The sequence below is a fragment of the Gopherus flavomarginatus genome, chromosome 6 (genome assembly GCF_025201925.1).
Source record: "Gopherus flavomarginatus isolate rGopFla2 chromosome 6, rGopFla2.mat.asm, whole genome shotgun sequence".
Classification (NCBI taxonomy): Eukaryota; Metazoa; Chordata; order Testudines; family Testudinidae; genus Gopherus; species Gopherus flavomarginatus.
In genome coordinates, this window is record NC_066622.1 from 96,245,124 (window position 1) to 96,258,511 (window position 13,388).

The 13,388-nt window shown below is 45.6% G+C and overlaps 1 protein-coding gene across 1 annotated transcript; it reads left to right on the forward strand.

Annotated features, from left to right (window-relative positions):
* Positions 1 to 8,117: 8,117 nt before the first annotated feature.
* NEUROG3 (neurogenin 3) lies at positions 8,118 to 10,546 on the forward strand. The gene is given in 3 exon segments (XM_050959657.1): positions 8,118 to 8,258; positions 9,404 to 9,582; positions 9,841 to 10,546. Coding segments are annotated over 3 exon segments (1,026 nt in total).
* Positions 10,547 to 13,388: the final 2,842 nt, after the last annotated feature.

Consider the following 13,388-nt stretch of genomic DNA (forward strand, 5'->3'; position numbering starts at 1 on the left):
ACTAAAGCTCCATCTAGCCCAGTATCCTGTCTTCCGACAGTGGCCAATGCCAGGTGCCCCAGAGGGAATGAACAGAACTGGTAATCATTAGATGATCCATCCTCTGTCGCCCATTCCAGACAAGGCTTCTCTGGAAAAAGTGGGATGTGATCATGTGGTTAAAGATTGCATGATACTGCATATGCACAAGGGAGAAGGGTGAATTGAGGTTGTACAGGCAACTTTAATTCTGTAATTTCCTAACTTTTTGATGCTTGACTTTGTGGCTGTAATAATGTTCTTCTAACATAACTTTTTCTGTGTGTGGTTATAAAAATGTTATTCACTCTTCTGCATGTTATATTTGTACCAGATTCTCAACCTTTTTGTGTTTCTAGCTGCATTTGTGTTTATCATCTTCATTTTGCATAAAATGTGATGTGCAAAAACACAGCTAATTTTCACATCATAGCTCTTTCTCTTCTTCCTCTATGACTTATGAAATGACACTTTCGTACCCTAAGAGATTCCACTGATACTATATAATAATTCACAAAAGAAAGCTCCAACTTTGTTTATATATCTTCTGGCAGTGTTTTACTCTGACATTTGGAGAGGATATTATCCTTGGACAGATCTTTGTATTCACTATTATAGAGAAAAAATCAGTTTTAAGGACTACAGCTTTTAGTAATCATTCATTGCTACACTTTGCCAATTCTCGTGTTTTGGTGTGTTTAACCTTTGATCAGTGGTGCTTTCATATTAGAGTGAAAGCCATTTCTCTGATTATTTTCAGAGGCCAGAAAGAATTGTGAATCTTTTTGAATGACACTTAGAGGCAGGTGAAGAATTTAACTGCTGATAGGAGTACCGGTTGGAGCCAATTATAACTTGATTGATCTGTTAGGACCTCAAAATGCCTAGAAAAAATTGCTTTGTCCAGAATGGAGGTTTTGTTTAGGAAGCTGATAGTTTGCTATATATATGACCATATAGTGATCATTTTAAAGGAGGGCTTGCCCACATTTATCCTTATATCAAAATTCAACATTTCACACCAGGTTGCTAAAGGAAACTGGGGCAGCCAGAGAGTTCACCTGGTGAAAGGTTCCTTTTGCCTGAATTGTATCTGTATCTGCCATTTTTAATTACAATTGCTCTTTAAGTCCCCAATTCAGCAGGATACTAAAGCACACGACTAACTTCAAGCAGGCGACTTCAAGTAAATGGAACCACTGACAGGCTTCAAGTTAGGCACATGCTTATGTGGCTGGATGAACTGGAGCCTAAGGGCCTATTCCTCACTCACTGAAAACTGCCCTTTCAATCAGAGTTTTGCTTTAGTAAATTCTTCAAGATTAAGCTAGAAGTTTGTCTTACCATTTAGAAGTATGGCCCTTTGAAAACCCAGAAGGGAAAAGTACTTGATGTAAATATGAACCCAATCTCTTTCCCCAAGCTTTCACACAGCAGTACCCCCATTCCCTCAAATCTATTCACTAAAATATGTACTCTGATTTGGGACTGGATCCTGCTGCCATCCGACTCCCTTTAACTCTTGTGGCAGAAAGATGGGACCCTTTAACCTGACAGCAGAGTATGTCACACTTATGCCATATTCCTTCATGCATGGCCACGTTTTGCAACCAGTTGGGAAAGTTCTGTTTAAAGCCATTGGGCCTGATCCTGCACTTCATGCTCAGTGTCTTCCTTTGAGTTTTTGCCTGGTGGTGACTGCAGGATCCAGCCCATTTTAAATAACTTCACAGCTGTTGAGCCCCATCCTGCAAGAATCCTTCCTAAGGCAGGTTGTCCTTACTCATGTGGACATCCAGTGGGTTACTCCTGGAGGAAGGCTGTGCAGGACTGGGCCCTTTGGTGGCAAGCTGAGACTTTTCAATAGCCCTGGCTCAGGAGCTGGGGGTGGGCTGCCTGTTGCTAGCTAACCCACAAGCATGTGTGCAAGTTGCTCAGGAAGATCCCAGAGACCTTATTCTATGTAGACAGGGCTGTTTTTTCTTGCGCTGCCTTTTGGACTTGCCACACAAAAGACAGTTAAACAGCAGGAAGATTTACTGTGCTAAATGGGACTTGTTGGGGCTTTTTTAAACATCCTTTGCTGCTTTTCCTATTCACTGTCTTGAAGACTGATTGCTGCACAGTGTTTTAAAGTTAGCTGAGTAATTAATTATTTCCCAGGAGGACCCCAGGAGATGTCTTTAGGTCAGTGTGCGCGCGCCAGGGGGGGGAGGAGGGGGCTGGAGAAACCCTGGGGAAAGGGCACAGTGGGACACTGTTTAGCCTGATTGCCCACTCTGGGGCGGCCTGATGAGAAAGGGAACGATCGTCATTTCCCTCCTCATTCCTGATCAATTAAATGCGTAGCCCGGTTGTGGGGCACTTGCCCCCCGATCTTTGCCCTCGAATGTTTCATTCTTTCTGGAGGAGAGGGGATGGCACGTTTCAAGGCCAGAAATCCTTCCCTGGAGGTGCCTTTTAGAGACGGATGCTGAACTGGGCTTTAGAGCCAAAGACAAATAAAACCGCTCTGGCTAAACAGTCTCTGGGTAGATTAATTAGGAAAGGAGGAAAGTGCATTTAAAAGACAAAGGAATCCGTTCGCAAGCTACTGACAGTAAGGACCGGGATATCTGAGGTCCAGTACTAGGTTCTTATGTTTTATCCCCTCTCCGATAAGTAAACCACAACACATGATCATTCGGAGTGTGTATTTATTTGATTGTACTGGTCTGTGTAGGGAAAGTCTTACGAAATTTTGTGTTCTTCACATTCGCAGGACCCACTTTGAAAAGGCAGGCAGATCAAGGAATGCGTCTGCCCTGAGCAAATAATCCGCACAAACTGGCTTTCCCCAGGTTTCTTCCGGACTCTGCTCTTCCTTTTCCTCCAAAGAAATCAGTAGCGGGCACCTCCAGGAGTGGGGGTGCCTTGGGGAAGCCCCTTGTTTCGGAAGGTGAGGAGTTTCTTTGCAGGGTTCCCAGGAAGCATTTCTGGTAACAAGGACGGTGGAGTCTATGTTCAAATGTCAATGTCTCCCTCAAAGGTGTCTTGGGAAACTTACCAGCACGCGGAGGGGGAAACAAACGGGTCCTCTTCCCTTGTTCAGAGTATTTTACAGACGAGTCCGATTTGATTATCAGACTCCCCGAGGCTCGCTCTAGTCCCTACAGTTTTAATTTCATAGCCTGCTCGAAAACTCGTTTCTAGAAATTCGTTGTAGTAAAGCCTTTTCAGTTGGCATCCACTCTCACGCAAGGCCAGATCTGTTGCCCCCTGGTCCCTACCTCTTCCTTTCCCACTAACTTCTGTATCCTACGTGTCAAACCGGACCAGAGCTCTGCCCAAGGGGAAAAGATGCCTCTGAGACCAAAGATACAGGATATTTTTCCTACTGCCTTCCCAGTGATTTGGCTCAGCTTTCCCAGTGGGTAGGTCGTAGAAGGAGGCGCATGATGCTGCTGGGACAAACACAAATTTCCCCGGGGCCCAGACCAGAGAGGTCTTTGTAAGGATTTTGTCTGAACCATCTTTAATCCCCTGTTTTAATGACGTTACACCTGCCAGGCCCCTAGAGTGAATGCTAAGAATCATTCGTCAGGCTTCCCAGCCTTCAAGCCAACTTGCCCTTGTTGGCTCAGCTCTGGGTGCGCACCCTTGATACTCGCAGAAGGGAAGATATAGTTCATGGCACGTGCAGATCTCCACTTGGTGCAGTTTGGTTTGTTTTTTACCTCGGGAAAAAATATTGTTGGAATTAGCTGCCTTTCACAAAGGGGGGCATATGTGCACCTCGCGCCTGGCATATGTGGCCTTGTGTCGTAACAACACATTTGTGTATGCGTGGGTGAGAGTTGGAGGGGGGGTAGAGAGAAATGTACATCTGTTGAACTTGACAATAAAGTCACAAAATAGAGCCGTTGTCAGCAAGATTAGTGGGTCTGTCATCTCAAAAGAGGGCGCAAGGATGCCTGCCACAGGTATTATATTATGGGTAGGTATGTTAGTCAGAGCAGCTGCTCTCTCTGTCTGTGAAGAGTATGCACATATTCGCTAAACATATGTCACCACAAATCACAGTATCTTTTTAATAGTCTTCCACATCCTGGCTGGGGTGGGAGGGGGAGGAAAGGAAAGCAGAGAAGCGGGGCTCTGAGACGCCTCCGCTCCCACAACAGGTGTTTCCGTGCGCACTGCACCTTTTCACGCATTCAGTGCTGCCAGGCTCCTTAGTTTCCGCTAAAACTATCTCAAGAGTTTGTTTGTCATTTGCTAAATGGGGGACTCGGGGACGTGTAAATAAAAGCTCTGGCCACTTTGGGAGCCCCATCGCTTTTCTCCCTTCTTGTGTGTTTCCCCATCCCAAGTGCTTCCAGTGCGCATTGGGCTCGCCTGTAAAATGGCATATGGTGGCCCTCTCACCTATCCAAAAAGGCTCCCAGAGCGCATGGGGCTGCCTCTGGTGCAGACCGTTTATTTTATTTTATTAAATTGTATTTACATTCGAAGTTTGTGTGCGGGAGCGAGACAAAAACAGGCCAAGTGTTATCTCAACTCCTTTCCTTAAATTAAACAGCACCAGTTGGTCAGAGCAGCCTGCAGGCAAGCCCCAGATTGCAAAACATCCCCAACGTCTGGCAGATGAAAGATGGGATGGAGCTGAACTGGTTACCATATGTTTTCAATAAAATAAGGCAAATAGGGCAGGGAGATAGGGATTGCAGTAAACCTGTTATAAAGTAGCATAATATAGTCCAATGTAAACGACATAAGGGCCCCTCCTGGAAGGGCCATTTAATGCCAGCTCTGTATTGAAGCTGCCCAGACAGGTGTGAGTAGGAACCTAATGCAGTCCCCCTCTAGATTTTTATCACGTTTGTGGTAATATTGTGCTTGTTATGCTAACTATGAGTAAACAGAACCGACCAGTCATTGTGGCAATAGGAGAGAGTTATCAGAAAGTGGCAGTGTGAAGGTGATTTAACAATAAAGTCGCCTTGTTTCCCAGCAGGTGATGACTGCCCCCAGCCCCATGATTAATGTTTCCCAAAGCACTTCACTTTACAATCTCTTGTAATTATTTATTAAACGAAATCTATTTATTATTATTTTAGCAAACAGTGGTACCAGGTGGGGCTTTCTTTTCCTCTTCAGCTTTTGTTTGAAGGACGTTTGAAGTGGGCAGTCTAAGGGTTGGAAACTCGCTCACCAGATTTTAGTCAACCATTTGCACAAGCACAAAAATCTGCCAGGGCCTTGCTATTCATTTTTCCCTTGTTGCAAATCTAAAAGGGCACACAAAATTCGAGAGGGAAGAAAAGTGCCCCCTCCTTCCAGTCCCCCTGAAAAATGAACGATCAAGGCTTTCAAACCCCAAGCAGCCTCCCTTTTAAAAGCAATCACAGGCACTCACCAGATGCACATGCCCTTGGGAGCCTCATGTTAACCCTGCCTCTCTCCTGCGCTTCTGGAGACTGCAGTGCGCAAAGGGGCACCAAGTGCCAAGCTGGGGAGCGGGGAGCCCAAAGATCCCTGCCGAAGTGGGCAAGCAGTGAAGGGCCAGAGGACACGTTTCCAGCCCTAGAGAAGGAGCTGTTTCAGCACCACCGCTTTACACATAGATATCCGTTACAGCTCCCAGCCCGAATCCCCACGGCCAAACTCCAGTGATGTCAGGAGTGGTTTTGGTGAAGGAAAGTGAACCTTTAAAGGCTTCCAAACCATATTGTGTGTGCTTTAGAAGCACTCTTGTCTCTTCCCCCCTCTGGTCGATGAATGGCTTCTGGACATTTAGAAATGTCATAGCCTTTAAAATCGAAACCCTGGGAAAGTAAACCTGCCCCCGGCAGAGACAATTCATGCTGCTCAGACTAGCTATTGCGCAAAAACCCCTGGCACGTTTTGCGCACTGAAGTGACTGCTCCTGATCCTTTGCTCTGAGCGAGTTCTTCAGGGGAAAAAAGAGTTTAGGTCCCAGAATTGGTGACATCACCTTTTCCGGGGATTCTGTCTGCAACAGGGCTCCAAACCATTCCCTGCGGGTGCTGGGAAAAGCTCCACTTCGTCCTTGGGAAAGAAAGCATCTAGCTGCGCTCATCGGGCGCTTCCCCACTTCTCCCGGACGACTTGCAGGGAACAAGTTTCCCAGCAGAGTTCCTTTTCACTGGACCTCCCCAAAAGCCAAACAAGTTATCTTTTTTGGCCAAAGGACCTAATAACTTTGTTCAGTCCAGCTGAGTCTTGAGAGCAAAACCTTATACTCATCTTAATGGGGGATGTTTTTTTCTCACGCACAGGCTGGAACATCAGCCTCCTACAATGTAAAGAAAACCAAACTGTCCCACTACTGGGCTAATAGCTAAATGCCATTGGTTTCCATCCTCACTGCTTGGATCGCGTCTGTTTTCTATTGTTTTGGTCTCCTGCCTAATTTTTAGAAGCCTGCATAAGGTTCTAATCCAGAGGATTTGTTGTGCTCTCAGCTATTTATAAGATTAAGCCCTCACCATCCAGTGGTGTTCCTCCACCTACTGAACTAGTGGTTCATTCAAACTAAATACAGATGTTGACTTATTTTTTCCTTATTCACATCATATATCTATATATTTTTCCAAGTTAATTTGGCCATGTTGGAAACCAGGATCACAACCTGGCATGAAAACCATTCTGCTCCTATAAGGGAGGGGAGTGAGAGCCTGGCCAGAGAGGCCTTCCCTCTCAGATGCCCCTTGAATGAGAGGGGCAACAGGCCTACCTAGTAAGACTGCCCTCTTCCCCCAAGTATCTGGTTGTAGAGTAGTGGGCAGGCATGCTGAAGGGCAGAACCAAATCTGAAGGATGGTTCCTTGATTATTGCTGGGCAAGCTGCTTAGATACCACAGTTTGGGGCCTGTATAAACAGATATAGATACAGAGCCTTTCTTTGGGGGTGTCGAATGACCTAGGCGAGGCCTCACCATCTTGCTTTTCTTTATGGAGAGTGGGCAAGCGCACTCTGGGAGACTCCTCCAGCTTTGCAGTCTGCTCCATAGAGGAGGTGATAGTGAAGAAGTTCACAGGTGTCTTCTGTCCTTTCCTCTTGTACGGTGGAGAGAGGGGAAGGGGACCAAAGGGAGCATGTGTTTTAGGAGGTCAACTTACATAGTGGGACAAGTGTCTCATGAGCAAGGGAATGTGAACTTGAGGCAATTATTAAGTACTATTCTATTTACCTTGATCAAGGCTTAACATATTACCCCAGTTCATTACAGCTGCCCGGCGTAGGCTTCTTAGGATCTTTGTGCTTAATTCACCAAAGAGAAAAAGGGTATATAAAAGACTGTACTGGATTCAAGTGATGAAAGGGTTGTCCAAAGTATCTGAGCCTACACACATAGAATCAAGTTGAAGCAGTTTACTGTTAGTTGATCTATAGAAATATTTCCCAAAGCTCCCTGAACAGTATAAATATAGCAACCGCAGGAATTCTTACTGCTTCAGGATATGCTTTTCCTTTAAAGTCTCTCGTTGCCTGTTTTCTCAGGGTTAGGACTCCTTGTTTTATTTGGCTAATATGGTACCTGCATTTTATTATATGTATACATAGAGACACTTAATTTACATTTAAACAATTTAAATACCTCTATTGAGTGTTGAACCATGATGTGGATGTGGATGTTAGGAGCTGCAAGTGTTGCATTTGGTGCAAGTGGAAGGAACTGATGGGAATTCTCTGTGATAAGAATATGCCAACTAAACTAAAGTGTAATTTATATAAAATCAGGATTAGGCCTGCCATGAGGTATGGGTCAGAATGCTGGCCAATGAGGGAGAGAGAACAACAACACTTCACACTGCCCAAGTGAGAATGCTTAGGTGCATGCTGGGCAAGATGAGAGCTGATAGGCTATGCAATTAAATAGTAGGAGGCATGATGCAGGTTGCCCTCATCACAGAAAAGCTGAGGAGTATCAGCTGAGATGGCTGGGTCATAGGAGATGCCTAGCTGTGGTATATGTTGGCCAGAGAGTACAAGAGCTTGTAGTCAGGGGACAAAGACCATGAGACGGACCTAGTAAAAGGTGGTTCAAGACACTGAAATAGGGCATGAAAACGGTTGGTGTCAAGAATGCTTGGTGATGAAGAACAAGAATCACCAGCTTGGTTTGACAGGGCAAGGCAAAGGCAAAGAAGACATACATAGAACATTGTTATTTTTCTCAACATATTTTTTTCTTCTTGGAAACTCAATTTTTTTGTATGAATCTAAATTTTAAAAAGTGGGTTTCAAGTATTCATCTGTGGAAACCTCCAGTGTGTCTATCTGTGCCTAAAACAAACTGTGAAGTTACTTCTTATGTTGGGGATTTGTGTGTATAAGGTTGCTGCTGCTTAAATATCTCTGAGATCATGTTTCACCATCCTTAAAATTAGGTGGGCTTGCAGGAAAAAGAAAAGTTGGCACTGAGATCATTTAAATGTATCATTTAAAGTACCTTCCGAAGGGATTTACTAAAGAAAAGAAATAATTTTGTTTGTTGTTCGTCCCACCATTTCTTCCCACCCCCGAACTGGGCTACATTAGATCAGATATTCAGATATCCAGTTCTCGGTAGGCGTTGAGCCCAACAAGAGCTGCTTTGCCCTTGCCAAGTCTGAAAACAAGGGATCAGGCGTGTTTAAGAATTTTGCGCCATTCTTGTGTAGCTTTGAAAGATTGTTGGGAGTGGTTTACTGTTGGTAATGCCTACAGGGAATCGGAAATCTGAACTAGGGTGCATGGGAACTGCTAGGGATTTTGCTCGACCACAGGGCTAATGGGGCCCCTTTCCCCCTACCCCCAGAATGGAAGAAATGAATAAACTGTAACCTTGTGAGAAGCTGGCGCTAGTTGGGTTATTTACTTTGGATCATCTCTCCTGGCTGAAGCAGGTGCGGGCAGCACCTCGTATGGGCACGCCAGTTAATCAGTTATAGTGAAATAGCAACTAGCTTCAAGAGGAGGAGAAGCAGCTGAGTTCAGGGGCTAAAGGAGCACCGATCCTGTGTAGGGTGAGCACCAGCCGTGTCCTGCCAGAGCGAGGTGGTGCAGAAAAAACTAGGTGCAAAGGAAAGTTTCTCAGCTGAAGGGCGTGTTCTCTGGTGACCCTAGAGCTGCTGAAACGATCCTTTCAGGACTATCGCCGAGGGAGAATGGGGCTGTAGCCTCCCCTCTTCTTCCTGCTCCTCCTCCCCACGCGGGCCTTTGTTGGGATTCCAGCTGTGCGAGGAGTAGTGAGGGGCTCGCGTGGCTCGGCCCCAAGCCGCCTCTCTGATTGGCCGGTGGTGGGCAGGAATGAGCCAGGCACACTCCAACCGGGCTGATAAGATAAAGCGTGCCAAGGGGGCACACGCTGTATTGATCAGGAAATCCCCATTGTCTCAGGCCGGTATATATAGGAGCTCAAAGGCGGTCGTGTGCCTGACGCAAAGCCTTCACTCTACTGCACTTGATAGGAGGCTGCTCCGCATCCCCAAGGGGTCAGAAGACAAGGGGACCAATTTGGCTGGGTTCTTGCAACAGTGCTACTCCCTCAGCGCCAGCTTCACCCCCAGGGGATCCAGGTAAGCGCCCCCCTCACTCTTTCTGCCAATAGCAGCGGGGAGTTATTGCCCACTCGGATCTAAATCTATATTTTACGAGTACCTGGGATCTCCCCCCACCCCCCATAGCCTACAGATCCGAGAGTCCCAGCTGCCTTGTTGCCCTGAATTAGACACAGGATCAGTCCCCAGAGTGTCCGTATGAACCGATTTTGTTGTGTAGCGTACATGGAGCAGAATGGAAACTGACGATTCCCTGTGCCCTGGGTTTCCCTGCAGGATGTCTCCCAAGACTGATTGCTCTCCTGGTGCCCAGGTGAACAGTGAGGGCGTGCAGTACTACAGTGTGTCTGATGATGAAGGCTCCGCTTCCTCCCTTGGCACTGGTAGCCTGCCTTCCTCTCCCAACCCTTCCCTGGCTCGGCTGCAGGCAGGAGGCTGCCCTGCAGACGAGGGGCCCTCTCCGGAGTGCCCGCAGAAGAAACAGAAGGCCAGAAGGGGACGCACAAAAGCCAAAAGCGAAGTGGTGCTGACGAAGCAGAAGAGGAACCGCAGGATGAAAGCCAACGACAGGGAAAGGAACCGCATGCACAACCTCAACTCCGCCCTGGATGCTCTTCGCAGCGTCCTCCCCACCTTCCCCGACGACGCCAAGCTCACCAAGATTGAGACGCTTAGGTTTGCCCATAACTACATCTGGGCACTGACCGAAACCCTGCGGATGGCCGACCACAGCCTCCTGAGTGTGGGGCAGCAGGAGCTGGCCAGGGAGCCTTTCCGGCAGCCTCCTACCACCGCCTGCCTGCTGGAGCTGACCAGTCCCGGCAGCATCTCGCCTTGTGAATGGGACTCTCTGTACTCTCCAGTCTCCCAGACTGGCAGCCTGAGCCCTACTGACTCCCTGGAGGAAGGGCGCTCTTACCAGGCTGCGGACGCCCCGGCCTGCCTCAGGCACAGCCCTCATGCCTTCCCAGAGTTTGTCTGAGGCTAGGACTGTGTTTTGGGGACTTATCCCCCTTCTCTCTTTCTTTCCCTTCACTTGTTTGCAGCTGCAAACCCAAAAACGATGCACAGATGGTTAAACCATGCGCCTCTTTGGACACGCGCTGCCTCCCGGCCCCAGGAGAGGAGAACGATCTTTCAAGTGACTCTCTGAAATCAGCTTTTCCCGCTTTGCCTTAAAACTTAATGGGGATCAATCCAATGGATATGCACTTTCCAGGGCTCCTGCTAGAGCCGGAGCACGTAGGGTGCGTTAGGAACTCTGAGTGTTTAGAGGGAGATACTTTTTTTCTTTTTGTAATTGGGGAATCTCTCGCTCACGTGTGGGCGGTTTGGGTGTATGTGATCAATATTTCACCGGTTGGTAAGTTTCAGACAAAGTTCTTTTTGATATAAGATGGTAGCACGTCTTTAAAAATCAAATTTTTGTACTTGGAAATGGTAAATTATATTAATTTTTCACTGTTGGTATTTATTGATTATATTTCGTAACGAATATATATTTTGTACATAAGATTATTTTTGGCACCGGTTTGAATGATTGTACTAAACAGGTTTGGTGGTGTTAATTAAAAAAAAAGAAAATAAAGCCTGTCTCTTTTAGAGCTGTTATAGTACAGTGTCTTTGCAGAAGAATTTTTAGCACACACATTTGGGGCTACCAACCAATGAGTCACCAAAGAGTTGGGCATGCTACTGTCCGTAGAATATTGCTAGCGGGCTCCACTTTAAATGCAGAAACAAAGAGAAACATAGGGCTTTACATAATGCCTTTGATCCCTGCATCCAACTCCTAGTAGTCTCAAAAATTGCGGCCGCTATTCTGTCCTGAAGTCGCCTCATCCTACCGACATATCTCAGCGGATCTTCTCTCACATGCAATCAAAACTTCACACTTAATGTAGACTAAACGTAACAATCCTAGCTGCTTGGCTGTTGTGGGCTTAATAACACCTTCATGTGCGTTATTGTGTTAACACTTATGAAAACATTCTGGGAGAGTTATGCAGCTGGTACGCACATTCCTCTCTGCAGGGCAAAACATCGCAGTGCGGCGAGCAGTTTTGAAAGTACCAAGTAGAATTGCTAAAAAAAATGAGAGAAGAAAATCTTGATAATACAAGCTCCATAAAACGCTCGCACTTACTAACGCCACCACCATATACGCTATTTATATATAAAACTCAGTCTAATCTCTTTCTTCTTATCATTTTTCACAAGTAATCCATTTCACTTCCGCTGAAGTTTTCTACTTGAATTCAGAGAGAAGATATATGGCACTAATCAAAACCCGGATGGAGGGGAACAGCAAACAGACGAATGAAGGAAGGTGTTGTTTAATGCCTGGGGATTTAATCTAATAACACGAGATTAATGAGTTTTTGGTGGTTTCTTGCAATATTCAGTTGTTTACAGGACGAGAAAAGTGTGCACCTGGAAACTTCAGGTTAGAAGTGTTATAGTAGCGCTGAATGAGACATTCACAGTAGGAAGGAGGGTTATAGGACAGCAATATATTTTGCTACTTTTTTTTTTTAAGTCAGGTTTTCTAGTGTAGCTGCTTCAACACTTGAGGAATATTTCCATGAATGGGGGAGTAGATTCTTTTTGTTAGGAAAATTGCCTCTAGAGCACTTTCCTTATAAAAGCACTATTTCCTAGTCTTTAGTTAAATATGAAATTATTTAAATATGTTCTTGATGTTGTTGAACTTCCCTCACTTTTCACGCACAAAGATTCTTAAACTAGTCTTCGTCTGAACACAACTCAGGCATTTGTAAAAAAGAATATTTCATATTTCATCCCCCAAAAGAGATTGAGGTTATTTATACATTATGAGCCAAAGCTTCTTGCCTTACTAGAGGTCCCATTAACTTCAATGGGGATATTTTCATGAATAAGAGTAGCAGGATTTGGCCTAGGAATCGCTTCATCCTTAAGATGCAGCTGGCTCTGGGGTGGAACGTGGTGAGTATTCAGTAGGTCACAGTTTCCTCACAATGCACATCTTGGGACAGAGGATCCACAAATTATGGAATAAGAAGTAGAGAATTGTATAAACAGTGCTGTGGCCTTGTGGGCGGTCGGAATGTCTCTGGTATAATATTTCCCTAGATAAACCAAAGCCACAATGCAGCTTCTCTTCCTTCTGCAGCACAGTTGGACTTCTCGCTGACTTTTATCCTGTTTGACGTGGAGTGATTGGAAATCATGACTCATCCTGCTTCCTTTACTCTCTCTCTACCATTGACTTCAGTGGGAGTTTTGCGTAAAGCGAGCAGAATTTGGCCTCATTATTGCAGTTTCAAATGCAGCTGCACCTCAGCATTTATACTCAGTAGCCTCCTGTTCTAAGCATCTTTAAAATCCCTGAGGCAATTGCTCTACAGAATTACATGGTCTCTTTTCCCGGTGTCGTTATCATTTGTTTAGCTGAGCAGTTAAAAACGAAATAAAACATCTTTTCGTTGTTGCTATCGCATGCTAAAAATGTAAGTAACTTTCAGGAGTTGTGTGCAAATGAATGTAGCATAGTTAGTGCTGATAATGATAGAGCACTCTAGGTATTTAAAGGGCGCTTTACAAAACATGTATAAAGCTCGGTCCTTGCCCCCAAAGAATCCCCATCACTCAGACCAATGCAGTGACACTGCACTGAATAACGCTGAAGGTAGAGAAGCAGTTCTACGGATCAGTGTGGGCGGGTTTAAAGTTTGTCTCTTAAATTAACTCGGTGCAAAATAATAAAATCTGAAACACGCTGACGGGGACGGAGCCCCGGGGGATTTTGCGGGATCCAGACTCCAGTTAGCAGCCACGTTTTC